General features: G+C 35.9%; 1 protein-coding gene across 7 annotated transcripts in view; it reads left to right on the forward strand.

Annotated features, from left to right (window-relative positions):
• Nucleotides 1-18,555, forward strand: part of AHI1 (Abelson helper integration site 1) — a 97,994-nt gene that overhangs the window by 40,983 nt on the left and 38,456 nt on the right. For 5 of the 7 annotated variants that reach the window (XM_048075695.2, XM_048075691.2, XM_048075690.2 and 2 more), the window contains one exon: nt 10,967-11,084. In XM_048075695.2, coding sequence (XP_047931652.2) covers nt 10,967-11,084 — 118 coding nt within the window. Of the gene's footprint in view, nt 1-10,966; nt 11,085-11,690; nt 11,795-12,388; nt 16,206-18,555 lie in introns of those variants that run through there. The other 2 variants (XM_048075696.2, XR_007167860.2) reach the window with 2 other exon arrangements.

Here is an 18,555-nt window from a genome sequence, read left to right on the forward strand (position 1 = left end):
TTTTGTTAGGAAATCTGGGATGAATGTTGACTGTGAAGTAATTGCAGACATAATAAATATATATATACTTATTGCCATCAACATTACTTTCAGAACTAAATGTAGTACTTACTTCAGAATCAATTTCACTAAGCATTGCAAGTGCAGTTTTTGGCCTTAATCAGCCTGTTGATAAGTTGCGTGTTTGACATGTGGTCTCTTATTATTACTCGTCTGTGAAGACACTAGCAGCTTTCATCACAAATACTATTTCAAAATATGTTTGCTGGTTTTTAAGAAACAGTTTCATCTTTCAATTTTTTTCCGATTAAAGTGTCTTTAATTTAAAAAATAAGTTGTTTTTTAAAACTTTCTATCTGGATGTATTATTTTGTATTTTTTAATTTCTCTTGACTTATCTCAATTTAGTAATTATCATTTTCTTTGCAGAATTATATATTTCAATATGAAATAATGCTTATTTACCCATGAGCAGCAGTTTTACATAGTCTTCTGGGCTTGTGTTCTACATGACTTGATAACATCCATGACTAAATGGTAGAATTTATGTAGATCTTGGTAATGTTAACATTAAAACTTAAAGTATCTACTCCCTTGTAATCTGGATTTATAGCTTTGGATGTATATACATATATGCACATACAGCTCTCTTTCTCATGTGAAAAATGATGCTTGGAAAAAATTAAGTGTAGGTTTTGCTGGAGCCTTTGTCAAAGTGTGTACTCCCATCAATGCTTTGCTAACGTGTTATTCAGAGTAAGCCTAATAAAAGCTGCATCTCAGCTGATTATATGAGAAAATATGTCAAAGTGTCTGGGTACAAGATGCTCAGTCTGCCAAAAATGAAGGCAGGAGTCTATGAAGCCATACGTATGCTGGCAGGCTGCCGCATGATGGGGCCGGAATGTGAAAATCCAAATGAGAATGCAGGTGTTGTCTTGTATGTATTTGTCTGATGCTATGTAGGACTGGAAACTATGCAAACTTTGTACTGGTCTACAGGTCATGTTTGCACACCAGCGCCTTGTCGCAGACATATAGGGAGTACCATGTTGGAAAAAACATGTTAGCGGCATGCCTTGTAGGCAGTAAACCTGGCCTGAGATCAGGCCTGGGGTCATGCTTTATGAGACAAAGGTGTTGGAGTTTCCAGACAACAAATGTGCCAGCCCAGAGATCTCTGGGTGACACCTGCAAGTGTGTAACAGCAGTAACTGATGGATATAAAATTAACTTGTAAATGCAGAGTTTGGAGATCTGCAACTTAGCTGTATGATTTGGAGATGTAATGCGAATATGTGAAAATTCAGTTTAAGCTAGACAGAAATTGAAAAAATTCTCGTCCTGTATGAGCTGTGTTTTTGGTGTTGTGACCAGTGTCTCCTTTCTAGGTCCCTATAGATCAATGTTTTTGGTTGTTTTTCTTCTTCAGTACCTAAACATGAACCTTAATGAATGATAGAAGTTTCTTTCCTTCTCCTCTACACCATTACCATTCTTGTTAGCCCAGAAAACGTAATTAGAACCAAGAGTTGAATATTGGACTACAAGGATTTAGGAATTCACAAAAGCTAGATTGTTTAGCTACATTACAGCATGTGTGATAAAAATGTTTCTGTATCATTTTCAATTGGAAATGTAAGTATGAATTTCTTTATAAATCAGAATGCGGAGCTGGCTTCTTTACCTCACAGGGAAATAGCACTGTAGTGAATCTTGGCAGCAATTATTATTTATATGTGCCTTAGGGAACTAATGCTAATGTATGTTTCTATTCACAGAAGTTTTTGATAGGAAAACACTTAATCCATCTCTGGTCATTAAAAGAACTCAAATGCATTTCTTTCAGTGTTAACTACTTATGTACTTAAAATTTCATTTCCGTCTAGCAATCAAAATACCTGTTTATAACTTTGCAAAGTAAGAGGGTAATACATGTTACGCAGATATGGAAAGAAGGACTTCTTTTAAAGGTATAATATCCTAGCTGTGAAATTGTGATTTTTTTTAACGTCAAAACTTTGCATGCTATAACTTGAAAGAGAAAAAAACTTCAGGACAACATCTATTTATGCTCTGCAGATTGCTAGAATCAATTATATATTGGCTGCCTTCTCTCTTAATATGTGAATAATTCTAAATTAATTAAAAATGCTTGGCTTTTTCCAGTCATCTTCATGGCATATTTCTGAAACAAACAAACAAAAAAGTTATTAAAAGGTTATTGAAGAGATTACCAAAATTCTGTTACTCAGAGGGTTTTCAGTATAATGTTACATGAGTAGAATGTAGAAGAATTTTTCCCTATACACAGAACTCCCTACAATTGTTGTGGCTTTTTTTTTGTTCCTTAAGTGTATTACTACACCAGAATTCATTTAGAGAGTAGGTACTGGGAGAGCATCCAGAAGCTTTCTACCTCAGATTGCACTGAATGTAGTGCACGTTGATCGCTAAGCTGTATGACTACGTTGTCATATATGATGCTTTGATACAGTATATGTCAAATCCTATGATATGTAGTTCTCTGTGATGGCCTCCTTGTAGAATTTAGTTGGGATCCAAAACAGAACTCATCTATAGAATTTAAAGCCACTGCTGTTCAGAAAAGATACATAGCCTTTGTAGTGAATACATAAACATGACACTGATGCTATCTAAGCCATCACGTGGAAGAAGCTGGAAACTTGTCATTTTTGTCTGCAACAAAGACCGAGAGCCAGATCCAGATGTTGAAGTGGCGTCTCTTTTTATGCTGCCGTTGTCAGAATCTGCCTTCCAGGTTGTCCTGTATTTGGCAGATTCCAAGATACCATGCCTGACTTCTGGGTTTTAGTGTAGGTTGGGAAGACAAGTGCTCTATAGTAACTTAACTTCTACTTGAAGATGGAAAACCAGAAGGTCACAACATAGTACGTACTGAGGATTCATTTTAATATACTGCCAGTTATGTGAATGTTTTTGGCCAAGTACAGGGAGATGCTGTAATGTCTCTGCTGGCTAAAATAGTTTTTTTTTTTTTACTTGATCTTGCCTTCAATACAACTTTTTTTTTTCCTGCAAGTTTTCAGAGGAGCTACTGACATTCTGTAATCTTATCTATCTTATACATAAGAAATACACAGTATTTTTAAAACTTCTTTTTCACTCTCAGTAAGTTCATAGAATTATTGTAATTTTCTCCCAAACAAACCTTGCAAATAGATAGGAAGCCATTTTTTCCCCTATTGTGCATCCTATAGTTGAAAAAAACTTAGTTTTCTTTCTTATTAGAAGCAAAACTGTCACTGAATAGTTGCTTTTTTGTTGTTGTTTGTTTTTTAAAGGTTTAAAAATTTAAAAAGACCTTAAAAATTTAAAGATCTATCCTATTCCAAACTGAATATGGAGAGGAGGCTTTTGTGTTTTTACTTAAGAAATCTTGGGTGAGCCTGTGTATTGTATATGTAAATTTGTTCTGGATACCCCTTCTGTAAAAGAATATAGTAAAACTGGAAGAAGCTCAAGCAAGAGTAAAACAATTGCCAAGAGGTATGGAAGAGTTTGCGTGCAGTGACAAAACTGACTAGAGCTTCTCAGCTTTGCAAGGGGATCAGGTGGAGATGAATGAGAGGGAAGTTGTGATAGAAATACATAAAATCATGAATTGTGTGTGTGTATATATAAATGTAAGTTATACTGTTAAATATGTGGCATTGTCATGTTATTTGCCAATGGGTTGTGTGGTAATTCTCCAGAAAAGTTACTAATATTCTTTTCATCAGATTAGTAAATAATTTTAAAAATCCATTTAAGTTTAGTTGAATTTTAAAATATTTATCAAGGCTACTTTTCTCAAAATTACTTCTAGAGCAAACACAAGTCACATCGATACGGACTGCTACTTGATGGTTGGTTTGGGTTACAGTTGTTTAATTATCATATTCATGGAAAACATGATGCTATAACGTAGGCAATCATTTTTCTGATGACCTGTGCAATACACTCCACTGGAATAAGGTCTCTTAAATGAAGTAGGAGCTTTTGAAGACTACCGTATTCTTTCTTTTTATTTCCCTTCCCTCTTCCCCCAATATTTGTTTTCAGAAGCTAGGAAATAATTTTCTTGTTCCAGGAAATTCTGTTGCAGTTATTACTTTAATAATAAAAGTAATACTAAAATAACTTTTTTGCTACTCCAAGATGCAGACTTATAAGGATGTGTTTTATAACGCATGGCGAAACCTCTTTGGGGTCCAAAACCCTGTAACCTTATGCATTTTACTTTTTTTTTCATTTGTCAAGCGGATACTGTTGAATGGTTGTGATAGCAAAGCAATTGTTCATATGAAGTGACTCAAGTATTATTAGAGGATTTATATAGGTAAATACTTAATATCAAATGAATGTTTTGCCAGAATTTCCCTTTGTATATCTTTAAGAATTTTCCGTGCAAATTCATTAAATGTGCCAGTTTTAAATATAAGGCAGTTGGACACCATTATAAATTGCTTTTAGATTACGTTGCTTGTGTTAGGAAAAGTTGAACAAAACTTTTTTTTCCCCTAGTTTTCTTCTCTGTGAAAACACTACAAAGCAGGTCAGATCCTTAAAATCTGTATTATTTCCCTCTGTTAGAATATACTTCTCTTAGTAACACTTTTTTTCTAGGCATTCTTTTTTTAATAAATATAAAATGAAATTTAAAATAATACAGCCAGATGATGTGAAAGGAAACTATTGACTGTATTTTGTAAATAAAGGGAATTTGGCATGAATGTGACGAGTGGTTACACATACCCTGTTTTCATACTACTTTGTATGGATTTACTAGTTAGTTATTCTGCAGTAATTGCTAGTCTTTCCACACTTATGCAGTAAATAAAAGAAAATTGGTAAAAGCAAGGTATTTTACTTTTAAATAAATGTCATTGTCTGGGTAGCTACCTTAGAAATGAGTAATTCTTTTTAAATAGGCATTCCAGCTTGGCTTTGTGCAGTGTGAGCTTCTTCCAAAGTGAGATCTCTAGTAAGATCTGGTACCAGAATTGCGAAGTCTTCCCCTGAGTTCCCTGAATACCTAAGTTAGTTATATTGAGGACTCTTTCCTCTCTCTAAGCTTTTATTTATCATTAGCAGTATGTTTACATCTTTTTATGTGGATTTTGCTGATTGGTTCTGTAATTTTATTTCCAGTTTTGTCACCTTAGTTTTCTTGCCATGAATGTTTGTACAGTATTAAGGAAAAGTTAGTCACTGTTTGTTTTCTCCCTGCTGAACAAAGTAAATGGGGGTATCTGACCAGTGTTACGTATATTCAAATCATATTTAGAGCAAAGAAAGCTAGGCTCACTCATACTGTAAAAGAGAATAGATTGTATCTGCTCGTGCCAGCTGGCTTATTGTCACCAAGGTGTGGAGAAAGCACTTCTTGTTAACAAGGACATTTTATGCAAGAAAGTACCATAAAGATGAATTGATTCAATTCACTTAATTGAAAGCATTGTTGTCCATTTTTTTTATTAGTGTTTTTTTTGGGGTGGAGATAGTTTCTTGCAACATGTTGAGTGAGAAGGAACCCTACTTGTGGCCCAGATACTGAGATACTGTAAATCAAGAGTTAAAAAAAAAAAAAAAAGGTTATAGAAGAATTAGCCTCAAAGGATTTTTAATAAAGTTTCACAAATTCCTTTTATATTCTCTTAGCTGGAGTAAGCAATTTGTTTCTCATCCAAACAAAATAGATTAAAATAACTATAAATTTGCATTCAAAAGTGCTGCTTTATTATGAGGAAATCCGTCAGGTTGCTTCTTTTTTTTTTTTTTTTTTTGCTTTCTCTCATTATAGTTACATTACAATTAATCTCTGGAACAAGCGAATGAGGGCTTGTCAATTTAAGAAATTAAATTACATTTTTGGTTTAAAATACATAGCTTTAAAAACAATGTAGTGAAATTCAAGCTGGCTTATAGAAAGTTACTCTTTTGTTTTTTAGAATAATAGGAATGATAATGATGTTTTCACAGAAAATATACCTTTTGAACATCTTCTTGGAAAAACAAATCAGAAAAATCTACCTAAAACAGATTTTACATATGCTTGGGAAAGCCTAGAGTATACCCAGATGCTTTAGTTGAGGTGAATAAAGAGGGAGGGGGCTTACAAATGTCTGAGTATTTACACGATTACCTGAAACTGTGTGCTGTGTTTAGAGTTATGTCCTAATGTCTTTTTATCACCAAATGCAGAGGAATAGGTTTCTGTATGTATTTGAGCAGCTGTGAATGAGAAGAGTTTCTGGTGTCTATTTTTCTTAGAAGGAAGAGAAATAAAACTGTAACATAATCTTTGGGTGTGTTTTGAATGGGATAATGGGATACAAGTTAAATCCATCTCCATTTCCAAGAAAATTATACCCTTTTTTTTCCTGTAACTAGTAAAGAAAAGTCATGTGTTTTTTTTTTTCTTTCCCCTGGTCATATCATCTTTGATAGCAAGATTCAAAACCAACCTTGGAAGAGTCCACAGTTTACATATGGCTTTTATTAAACTAACAAACCTAGTTTGTACTGCTATTGCTGATGACATTAGCCAGTTCTGCTAACTTGTATATCCAGGCATGTTCTCATGCCGAAATGCCAGTTTTGTCCAATCAAGGAAAGGTCATACTCTCAGTGCTTGATGATTGAGTAAGTCTGTGTAGTGTAACCTGTATTTAACTGTTTTGTGCCTTGTACAAAGAATTTGGTTTCCTTTGTGGCTTAAATAATAGCCTACTACTTCAAATGTGTAATTCTTAACAATAAAAAAAAGTCTTAAAATGAAAAAAATATATTTCTTTGTGGTAAGCCTGTAATTGAAATGCAGGAACTCTGGCAAAAATCAGAAATTGAAAATATATATATAAAATTACCGTGTGCTGAGATGTATCAGCTGTAGGCAATGGCTGTATCTACACTGTACAATGGCTATCTCTAAACTGTAGGATTGAGCACCTTCTAGCTTCAGTTTCCACATGTATGCCCTAATCATTTCTGGGCTTCTATGGGGAAAAACAATAAAGCACACAAATCACAGGGGAGCTATGTTATAATCTAGATGAGTTCCTGATCGGAATAATCAGAGTAGGAAGACTGCAGGGAACATCAGGGGATCAAGCTTACTTCTGACAAAGTCAGTGTGTTTTAATTTTACCTATGTGTAAGAGGATGATAACTTACTTCACAATTTTGGTATTTCACATTTAGACTAGAAGTTACTTATGAGTAGAATAGATTTGTCTGAGTGATTGCAATATGCCTGCCACAACAAAATTCCAGCCTTTGCTGGACATCTTCTAAAACTATTGTGATAGAAATAAATACATTTTTACCTAGATATAAACTTGCTTCACACTTACATTGCAAATTTAAAAATTGTATCGTACTATTTAAACATTATCACTTACGTATTTTTCTCAGTGCTAGAAGAATAGAATTTGCTTTGGTTTTGTATCAGATTCAGTTGTTAACTCTTATTTAAACCATGATCTTAAGGAATTTAACATTTTTAAAATTGTCTTTAAAAACAGCATCCTAGAGCCCTGAAGTTTCAGAAGGGAAGACTAAAACTAAAAGAGTAAGAGGCAGTATAGAGCTGGCCAGCTTGATTTGACTTGCAAGTACATATGGAAATGTTGATTATATTGGTTGCAAAGGTCATAAAATCCCATTCTCAGGAAGAAAAAAAAAAAGAAATGGCTGTTGTCAGCCTGTCAAGTCTTGCAGTATTCTGTTTTTTTGTCTCATGCAGTTCACTTTTAATGTGAAAACTAGTTCCACTGAAAACATATATTTGCATAATTTGCATAGAGCTGCCCTAACAAAAAAGAAAATGCAAATCATGTTTGTTTAAACTTGGCAAAAAATATGTAGGTATCTTTTTATTGCTACAAAAACTACGTGAATGTTATAACTTAGTTTTACTCAATTCAGGATAGTAAACTGTGTCTTTGATAAAGCTGTGGTTTTTGCATGAAGCAAGTGAAGCCTGTTGTGAAAAAAAACTAGATTGATGGTTGGTTATCTTAGCCAACTTTGCTCGTTGTTGTAAAGGTATTTAGCAATGCCTTCCCACAGCAGGCATTTCAAAAAAAAAAAGATTGCTTCACCCTATTCCGTAGGTAGCCTGATGTCTGTTGTAGGAAAATTAATTACTCTTCATAGAACGCTAAACTTTACCTGGAAACAATTCTGTTGAATCATTAGTCCTCATTTAATATCTGAATAGTTCCTTCCTCTCCTATGGTGGTGGTGGTGTGTTGTTTTTGTTGTCCTCCCCTTGGGCCTTTTAAGAGATTTAAGTAATACTTGGGAGCTAGTGGCACAAAGGTCATGAAACTGATTCTACATTTACTTCAGATGGGCAGTCTTGTATAGCTCACCTGCAATGAGCTTCCCTGTGCTTAAGGGGAGGAATGAATCCCTCTTGGCAGACTTCTTAAATTTATCACTGTCTTTTAAATCTCTCTTTTATAAAAGCATGGGGGTCGTGGGTTTGTTGTTTTTGTTTTGTTGTTCTTGTTTTGTTTTTATCTTGCTTTTAAGGACTTGGAGAGGAAGAGTTGTAAGATAGAACTGGCTTTGCATTTTTAAATGCCTGATTTTCTTAAATCTTAGGGAGCATATTCACTTCTAATATATGTGTCTAGTGCATTTGATTTCAAAGCATGCTATGTGGCATGTTTAATGAAAGTATTTGGGTAACAGCAGGAAAATAAAGAAGTGAATTAAATACTGTACAGGAATATTTACAAACTCTGTTTTTAAATCTCTCTCATCATTTCATTCAAGCACTGTGATCAAAAAAAAAGTTTCTCCTGTTTTTTTGCTCTCCCCCTTTCCCCCAGAATGAGCCAGAGAAGTGTCTGTAAGTGGTAGTTTGGAATAGTTTGCTCTGCTGTGTTTAGTTAGATTTCCAAAGACTGATACATTCAACCTGTCTTTATTCCCTAGTAGGGTTGGAATCCATTTGTTTGCTGCCAAATTTGAAAGAGAATTCCAAAATGTTTCATGAGCATACCTGACTGCAAAACATGCATTTGTTTCATTGGTTGTGAGGAAAAAGCCAGTAGTGTGCACCCAGCACAAAATTCATGCAGAGGAGGGATCTAATTGCAGTCTTCCTGCAGAAGGGCTCCCACTAGAGTGAACAGTCGATAAAAGGAGATGAAGCACCAGCAAACCGGGCTCAACATGTTTGCGTAACAAGATTACTTTTCTGTGTTTGAGTAAACACATAAGTTAATGGCTTTCCGTATTTGTGTGTATCACAGAAAACTTTATGTTAATGAAACTTAGTTGCTTCCATATGTAAATGTACCAAAAGCAGATGGATTTTGTTGTTGTTCACAAAACCAGGCCTTGCCAACATGCTTACATCTCACAATTGGTATTTATTAACATTCAGTCAAAGGCACTAAAATCTAGATGCTTTAAAGCTTTTATATCATGTTCCCTGGCTGATCTGATTTTGTCTTGCTTTTCTTTCTATTCACTTTTGGAATATAGTCGTAACAATCACATGTAGTTGCTGAGAGAGTACTCCACTAGTAAAAGGCAGTTTTTAACATATGCTTCTTTCAATAGATGACTTTACAGTAAGATGAAGGTCTAGTGGAGTAATAAGGAGGAGATGATAGCAGATATCCTCCATGCCCCAGTCAGGTTACTCAACACACATTTTTAGTTCTGTATTGCCTTCATCCCAGGACACCAGCCAATGCCCAAATACTCTGCTTTAATGAAACCTGTTGAATTATTTAACATTTATTATATGACAGAAGTAGTATTTATATAAATTATATCATTTCTGGGAATAAACCTCTCTTTGTTTTACTGTCTTTGTTTCTTTAAATAAAGCAAGCCAGTAAATTGAAAATTTGAAAAATGTCATTGTTATGTTTTGGCCCCCAAGTGAAGTTTAAGGGTCTGATTGAACTTTGCTGAAGTGCAAGGAAGTGAGAGAAGGCTTTTAGTTAGATTAAGCAACTATGCACATTGTTCTACAGTGTGTAAGAGGCTTGATTTTTGAACAGTTTAAAAATTATGTTTTATGTAAATAACTCTCTCTCAAAAAAATTAGCATTCATATCTACTTTGTTTGAAGAAATTTACAAATCTTTTATTTAAGGTCTATTTTTCCTCTCTTTCGGACATTTTACCAAAGGCAGACAGTAAAAACAGTTAACAAATAGTAAAATTTTCGATTTGATTATGTGAAAAACTCAGAATTTCATATTTTTTATATAGGCTCTGTGGGATAATATGTCAAGAGTAAAGTTTGGGAAACGTTTACGCTTTGTACTAGAAGCACGTATGCCAAGAAACTCCACAGCAAATCAAATTTTAACTATATTATCTTTGTTATTATGGAAATTATGACTGCAGGTATTTTTTTTTTTTTGTAGCTTACATAAAGGAAGTGCCTGGTGTTTTGGACCAAGTGTGCTGTATTGGCTTGCAGAAATAAGTTTGGAGTTAGGACTGGTTTAACTTTTTTATTTTTTCTTTCTCAGACTAATATTGAGTAATCTCTTCTTAGACTTAGCATGGTTTGACTACTCAAAAATGGGAAGTTATTTTATATATTACAGTTTATAACCATATGTAAATGACATTATATTTTTATATACTAAGATGCAACAAGATGCTAATTCAAGCAGTTCTTTACACTTCTCACTGCTTGAGAGTTTATGCCCGTATAAAAACATGCAGTTCAGTTTGTAGCTCGGTCAATAATTCTTCCACAACACTCTCTCCAAATGTTAAAAAGAAAAACAACAAAAAACTGTCCCATCTAAATTGCTATTTTCCATCCACTTGTCTTATTTTTTTCCTAGAATTTAATAGTTATTTGAAATAAGTAATTATTTCTGTCTTAGCTGTTGCATCAGCAAGTAACCCAGGAAATTACACTTCATTTTCTGATTTGTCTTTCCTATTACAGGCAAGCTCAAATCTCTTGCTTCCTGCGCCATCATCACTGTCACCACACTCCAAGCTAAGACTGCCGAGCACTCTGAGCACTCCACTGAATCCTCTGTATGCTTTCACAGCTAAAAGTGGTATGTTTTTCTTCATTTGCTAGAGAGAGAGATCAAATAAGTAATAACTTCTGCTAGGATTTTTCTTCTGTCTGTATAAACTTCGCTTTGTAGCTCTTTCAGGGAGTGGCCAGGTTGTTATGTGATATTGTTTATTATGAAGTGCAGTGTGATACTGTCCCATACTGATATTTGTTCCTTCATAATGTTCATTTTCTTTTATATGTATGCTTATTAATGCTGTAAGTTCCCAGAACAGTGTGTGATTGCCAGTTTTTCTTAATTTAACATTTTGTTTTGAAGTATCTTGAGCACAGACACTGCAAAACAATGAAATCATATTTTTAAAAAGCGTATGTATTAATAGAGGAAAACAATAATAAGAGAAGCATTTTACTTACGAGCGGTAGTGCTCAGTAGTCTGTTTACAGTTGTATTTAATTTATATTTAATTTTTCCTAAAACAACGTGTTCAAAGATTTTGAGAAAAAGGGTAAGCAATCAACCTCCACGTTTTTGTGATACGTAACTACTTTGATAATATCTTGTTGCATTGCTAATCATTATGTTTAACAACAAAATAGATAATTCCATATGCTTTTTTCTTTTTTTTGGGAACCTATGAAGACAGGAAATTGGAACCTTAGTTTCCAAGTGTTTGTTTTTGTATCCTTCAGAAGAGTGAAAAGAAGTCTAGGGGAACAAGGGAATATATAGTGAACTAGAAACAGGTAATAGAGATTTAAAATGTTGATAGTACAGAAAATAATAGTCTCTAATTATATAGAATTATCTCATAACGGAACATAATTTGCAAATCATGTTATGATTACATTTTGTGTTTTTTTTAAGAATGAGTCCTTAGCATGGACCACTAGATTGACCAGTAGTTTCACAATCACTCTCAGCCACAGCACAAATGGTCAGCTACCAATGAACTTGTGCATTTCCATTTTTCTACCTTAAGAAAAAATCCATAATAAGCATCTGCTGTGAAATAGATATTATTGTTTCCAGCATATGAAAATCTTATAGAAAGAGCATACATATTCTATTTTCTACATATTTTAAATAGAATAGATAGAATAAGTGGTTAAAATAAGTGGACTAGCCATTTGAAGGACATTAACATTATATCCATTTGACAACTTAGTGTGTAATATTGCTCAAGCCAGTGTCTTGAAGCTTGCAGAAGCACAGATAAATGTGTTGATGGCAACTTCTTAAATAGCATGATCAAATGTAGATGTGTGCTCTAGATGTTTATGCATGCTTCCAGAACGGTTGTTTCCAATAACTGATTAATACTTTAACACGATCCTCAGATATAGGGTATTAATTATGGAAGAGAAGTATAGAGAAAAGAGGTAAATTTTAATGGTCTTTCACCAGTCAGTGAAAGCAGTGAGAAAATGAAGATTCCTAGGGGAAAAAGACCATGAAAAGTCTAGTGGAGCACAACTGAAATAAATTTCCTGTAAGAAAATCTTAACAAATCCTAAATGATTTTTCTGTCATTTTGGTGTCCTTCAAGTTCTGCTGCTGCGAGAGAATTGTTTTTATTGAAATGTATGAGAAAGCTTTACTTATTTAGTTTATCTTTCCCCATTTCTTATTAAGTGTGAAGATAGGTGCTCATGTTTGTAGCTGTTAACTGTCAGTTTAGTTTTACTTCTGAATAATATAAAAACTGTAATATATATACTTCTATATATATAAATGTATAACATATGTAATATATATAATAATCTTCTATATAATCTGTACTAAAACAGATCTACTCGTGTATGGAGTCTGCTGGAAGCACAAAATTTTTTCGCATGTTGGTTTTGTTTATACACCGTGTATGTTTTTTGTATCATAAAATAATACATTATCAACTGCCTCTAATACAAGGATCCTTAATTTTAGTCCAGTGAATGGTTACATATTCCTGAGTGCTATGTAGGCAGTTATTCTGTCTTCCTTCTCATGCTCCCCATCAACTTTTTGCTGTGTATCTAATGCTTTTCAAAGCAAAATGCGGAATTTTAATTACAGTGAACTCTATAAAGGTAGCATGTAATCCTACTAGCAATCTTTTTAGCTATGTAACTGGTGTATGTTCTTGCTCTACTAACTTAACATTGTAGTTGATGTCTTGCGATATGGACAGTGTAGTAGCTTGGATGCATGCAGCACTTTCTTCTTTTAACATGACAATTTAATTGTCTAGGTCTTCCAATAGGTAGAAATAGTGGAAGGAATGAGGATCTACTTTTGTGATTTATTAGTGATAGCAGTAATACTGCAAATCTTTCCTGAGTTTTAAATCTTACTGTATCCAGATATATTTGTAGAAATAGCTGTAAATGATTTTATAGGATTTCAATTGAAAGTAACATTCATTACTGTGTCATTAAACATGCATGCTTATTTAACAGATGGGTTCTGCGCCCTTTCAAATATATAGTATATTTTAGCTTTACTTAAAGTACACACTTTCACTGTATGTAGGCTTTCATGAAGCCCATAGTTCTTGTTTTGTTCTGCTTCTTGCCTTCCTCACTTCCCCCAAGATCAGTTATCTCATGGTCACTGAGGTAGGACTGCTTTTGTCTCCAGTCAGTTCTGCTTTATTAATTGTTATCAGGGTCAGAGATGCAGCCCACCTTAGCCTGTCTAGCATCTGTACCAAAAAGTTGTCCCCAGCACATTTATAGAATCATAGAATATCCTGAGTTGGAAGGCACCCACAGGGATCATCAAATCCAGCTCAGGTTCCGCACAGGACCTCCCAAAAAATCAGACCATGTGTATGAGAGCGTTGTCCAAACATTTCTTAAACTCTGATCGGTGCTGTGACACCTGCCCTGGGGAGCCTGTCCCAGTGCCTGACCACCCTCTGGGTGCAGAACCTTTCCCTAACCCCCAGCCTGACCCTCCCCTGTCCCAGCTCCATGCCGTTCCCTCGGGTCCTGTCGCTGTCCCCAGAGAGCAGAGCTCAGCGCCTGCCCCTCCGCTCCCCTCGTGAGGGAGCTGCAGGCCGCCATGAGGCCTCCCCTCAGCCTGCTCTGCTCTGGGCTGAACAAACCAAGGGACCTCAGCTGCTCCTCATACGCCTTGCCCTCTAGACCCTTCACCACCTTCATAAGCCTCCTTTGGGCACCTTCTAGTGGTTTTACATTCTTATACTGTGGCACCCAAAACTGCACAGAGCACTTGAGGTGAGGCAGCACCAGAGAAGAGAGGGACAATTTCTTCCCTTGACTTGGCTAGCAGTGCCATGCCTGATGCACCCCAGGATACAGTTAGCCTCTGTTGGCTGTGACCAGTGGCCACATTGTCTTTCAGGCGTATTTTGAAGAAGTCTGAATTGCTTGTAGCCTATGTTTTTGTCTTTTAAGCAGATATAAAATGGTTAAAATTTTCTGTGAGACGCAGGGTCTATGATTGTGACCCTTCCTGCTGTTTAAAGAAAGCTTTATTCAGTTGCTCTTCTTGATCAGGCAGTCTATAGCAGATACCCCCAAAATATCCTTCTTCAAAGCCTCAAAATTCTTACCTGTATGCTCTTGACAAAGCTGTCACCTACTCCATAAAAAAAAAAAATCTAAGACTAAAAATCTTTGGTATCTACAATTGAGGTTTTACTCTCCTTGTGCTGTATAGCTCTGCTTACATTCATGCTTCAGTGCTAACTTTATTATACCTATCTTATAATGCTACTCTGCAGCACTACAGTGTGCTAGTGCAATTCCTGCCTTTTCCTTATCATGTACTCATCCTTGTATCTTCTTACAGTATAAGCCATTATCTAGTTGTTATTTTCTTAAATAAATAAGGAAGTAGCAAAAGCTACATCTTTCAATTATCCATTTATTGAGTGATATTAAAATCTCATTTTTTTGGTTCACTTCCTTCCCTCCTTAAGATTTTAAACATCTTTGCACAGAGAAATCACCTTCCTGCACTCAAAGGCATGGTTTTGCAGATCTGTGGCATACCATGAAAGAAATTAAATGCGTTTTTAGGCTTTGTTCAGCAGTGACTCTTCAGTAACTCCCACTGTGTTCAGGGTATGTTGTCTAAGATGAATTTTAGGCTATAAGTAATTGTAATTAGCAGTGACCCTAATTGTTAACTATGTGGTAGATTGAAACTCAACTATAGATATTACATAGATCTTTTGAGTAAAATTTTGACTTCAATAAAACTAGTTAATTAAACTTGCTTTTAAAAATCAATTATGTTATGTTCTAGAAACATGATGGTTCTTGTATCTTAAAGTCTCAAAACCAAAAAAACATAATGCTTTGGCAGGGTTGAGAACAATTAGAAATTTTCTCTCTGCTAACACAACTGACAGTCAAAGGTGTTTTCCACCTGCATAAAGCAAAAGCTTCAAAGAAGTCTTTCTTGCTCTCTGAAGATGTTAGCAAAATTGACTTCACATTTAAGTCCTCAATTATATTTGATAAACTATTCAAAACGTACCTTTTCTGTCTCAACCAGTCCATAAAGTAAGTTTCTACACCAATTATCAAAAAATATTTATGCATTATCCAAATGCTCTTAAAATACTCTTCATGTTTGGGTTTGGTTTTTTTTTTGGTTTTTAGAAGTAGGTAAAAAGGGTACATCAAGTAACAAAATTCACATTTTTGCAGAGATGCTGCAGAAATGTTGTTGGAAGTTAAACCCTCATATGTATGCTAGTGTGCTAGTGCACAAGTCTGTGGAACCTGATGAGATGCATCTGTGGGTCCTGTGGGAACTGGTGGATGAAGTTGCTAAGCCACTGTTTATCCTATTTGAGAAGCCATTGCAGTCTGAAGTTCCCACTGACTAGAAAAGGGGAAACAACCCCTGTTTTTAAAAAGGGAGAAAAAGGAAGGACTACAGGCCAGTCAGTCTCACTTCTGTGCCTGGAAGGATCATGGAGCAGACCCTCCTGGAAACTGTGCTAAGGCACATAGAAAGTAAGGAGGTGATTGGTGACAGCCAACATGGCTCCACTAAGGGCAAATCATGCCTGACAAATTTGGTGGCCTTCTATGACAGGGCTACACTGTTGCTGGATAATGGAAGAGCAACTGACATCATCAACCTGGACCTGTGTAAACCATTTGACACTGTCCCACATGACTGCCCCTTGTCTCTAAATTGGAGAGACATGGATTTGACGGATGGACCCAGGACCCAGTCAATGGATAAGGAATTGGCTGGGTGATCGCACTCAAAGAGTTGCAGTCAACGGTTCAATGTCCAAATGGAGACTAGTGATGAGTGATGTTCCTCAGGGGTCAGTATTGGGACTGGTGCTGTTTAACATCTTTGCTAGTGGCATGAACTGTGGGATTGAGTTCACCCTCAACAAGTCTGCTGACAACACCAATCTGTGTCACATGGTTGACACACTGGAGGGATGGGATGCCATCCAGAGGGACCTTGACAGGCTTGAGAGGTGGGCCTGTGCAAACCCAATGAAGTTCAAAAAGGCCAAACGCAGGGTCCTGCACCTGGGTCAGGGCAATTCCAAGCACAAATACAGGCTAGATGGAGAATGGATTGAGAGCAACCCTGATGAGAAGGACCTCGGTCTGTTGGTTGATGAACAGCTCAACGTGAGTATTTCTGGGCTGCAAGGTGTACTTGCCCAGAAAGCCAACAGTATCCTGGGCTGCATCAAAAGAAATCCGACTGACAGGTATAGGGAGGTGATTCTCTCCCTCTGTTCTGCTCTTGTGACACCCTACCTGGACTACTGCATTCAGCTCTTGGGCCCCCAATGTAAGAAGGACATGGATCTGTTGGAGCAAGTCCAAAGCAGGGCCATGGGGATGATCAGAGGGCTGGAGCACCTCTCCTGTGAAGACAGGCTGAGAGAACTGGGGTTGTTCAGCCTGGAGAAGAAGAGGCTTTGGGGAGACCTTATGGCAGCCTTTGAGTACCTAAGGGGGGCCTACAGGAAATCTGGAGAGGGACTTTTTACAAAGGCATGTAGTTATAGGACAAGGGGTAATGGCTTTAAGCTTAAAAAGAAAAGGGGGGGGGGGGGGGGATAGGTTTAGATTAGATATAGGGACAAAATTCTTTACTTAGAGGGTGGTGAGACATTGGTACAGGTTGCCAAGAGAAGTTGTAGGTGCCCCTGGAAGTGTTCAAGGCCAGATTGGATGGGGGTTTGAGCAACCTGGTCTAGTGGGAGGTGTCCCTGACCATGGCAGCGGGGTTAGAACTGGATGGTCTTTAAGGTCCTTTCCAACTTGAACCATTCTCTAATGATTATATGATGATGGCATCCCGTTGCTAGAATTTCTTTGTTCTCAAAAGAGTACAAGAGAACTGGATAGAGACAAAGTGCAAGCTAAACACACAAATTGGATTTCAGCAAGTGTTAGCTGACTTATTTACCTGGCTTCACTGTAGGTATTTTTTTCAAGAGCAAAACATTAGGTCTAAAATGTTTATTGTATATGTCTGTGTGTTAATTTGAATGGGAACTCCCCTGGGCAAAATGGTCATTCATTTTAAGGTATTCTTATCTCTAACCTTTCCCTTAGGGACAGTAGTAAAGAGAACAGAGTAAGAATATATATATTTTTTAATTATTTTCTCATAGAGGAGTAAAAGAACTGAAAGATTTAACCTAAAATATTTTGTCAAAATTAATTTCCTTCTTTAAATAATAGACACATCTATCACAAGACTCTTCTTATGCCTCTTTTTTCCTTTATAAGCTGTTTTGCTATACAATTTACATTTTGAAGGCCAAATACTTGAATATTGTGTCTCAGTTTCTTCAGTGCAAATAGATTACGAAGACTCGATTGTCACCTGCAGCCAACCTTTGCACATACTTCCTAGATTTTATTCCTTCTGCTCAGTCACTAGAGCAATTTAAGGATACTTTGCCTTACTTCGTAGCTGACTTTGGCAGTAAACAAAAATCAAGAGTACCAGGACACAGCCATGTCTTCACTGTAGCTCACAGGCTGCTCAGGAAATTCTGGCGGGGAAGGAACTTCCACAGAGCTCTGCAGCCCCCCCATGCTTTGCTGCCAGTATCAGTTGCCAATGTCAGAGTTTTGGCCCAAGGCACAAATACAGGACCTTATTTTAAGGTAGAAGAGCTGAGTGTTTACATTTACAAAATGAATAGTAAAAATGATTTTTTAATTTGAAAACAAAAGATGTATAAATAGATACATCTAACCACAAAAATGTTCCAACAGAATAGCAAAGACACAGAGACAAAACCATTAACATTAATGACAATCTAGTTCTTCAATTTTAAAAGGCTGGTTTTCCAGTTTCCTCTATCTGATTGATAAGATGTTATAAATGTCAGAAGAGTTTGTATTTTCTAGTTAAACTTGCAAGAATTGTTTATACTGAGATCAAAGATACACATGTTCCTTTATTATATGTTCTTTTTCATGTTTCTTCTAGGCAAGTTAATTAAAATATTTCTCTAAAAATTACGCTAAATACAGAGCACAATAACAGT

This window comes from Anser cygnoides, chromosome 3 (assembly GCF_040182565.1).
Source record: "Anser cygnoides isolate HZ-2024a breed goose chromosome 3, Taihu_goose_T2T_genome, whole genome shotgun sequence".
NCBI lineage: Eukaryota > Metazoa > Chordata > Aves > Anseriformes > Anatidae > Anser > Anser cygnoides.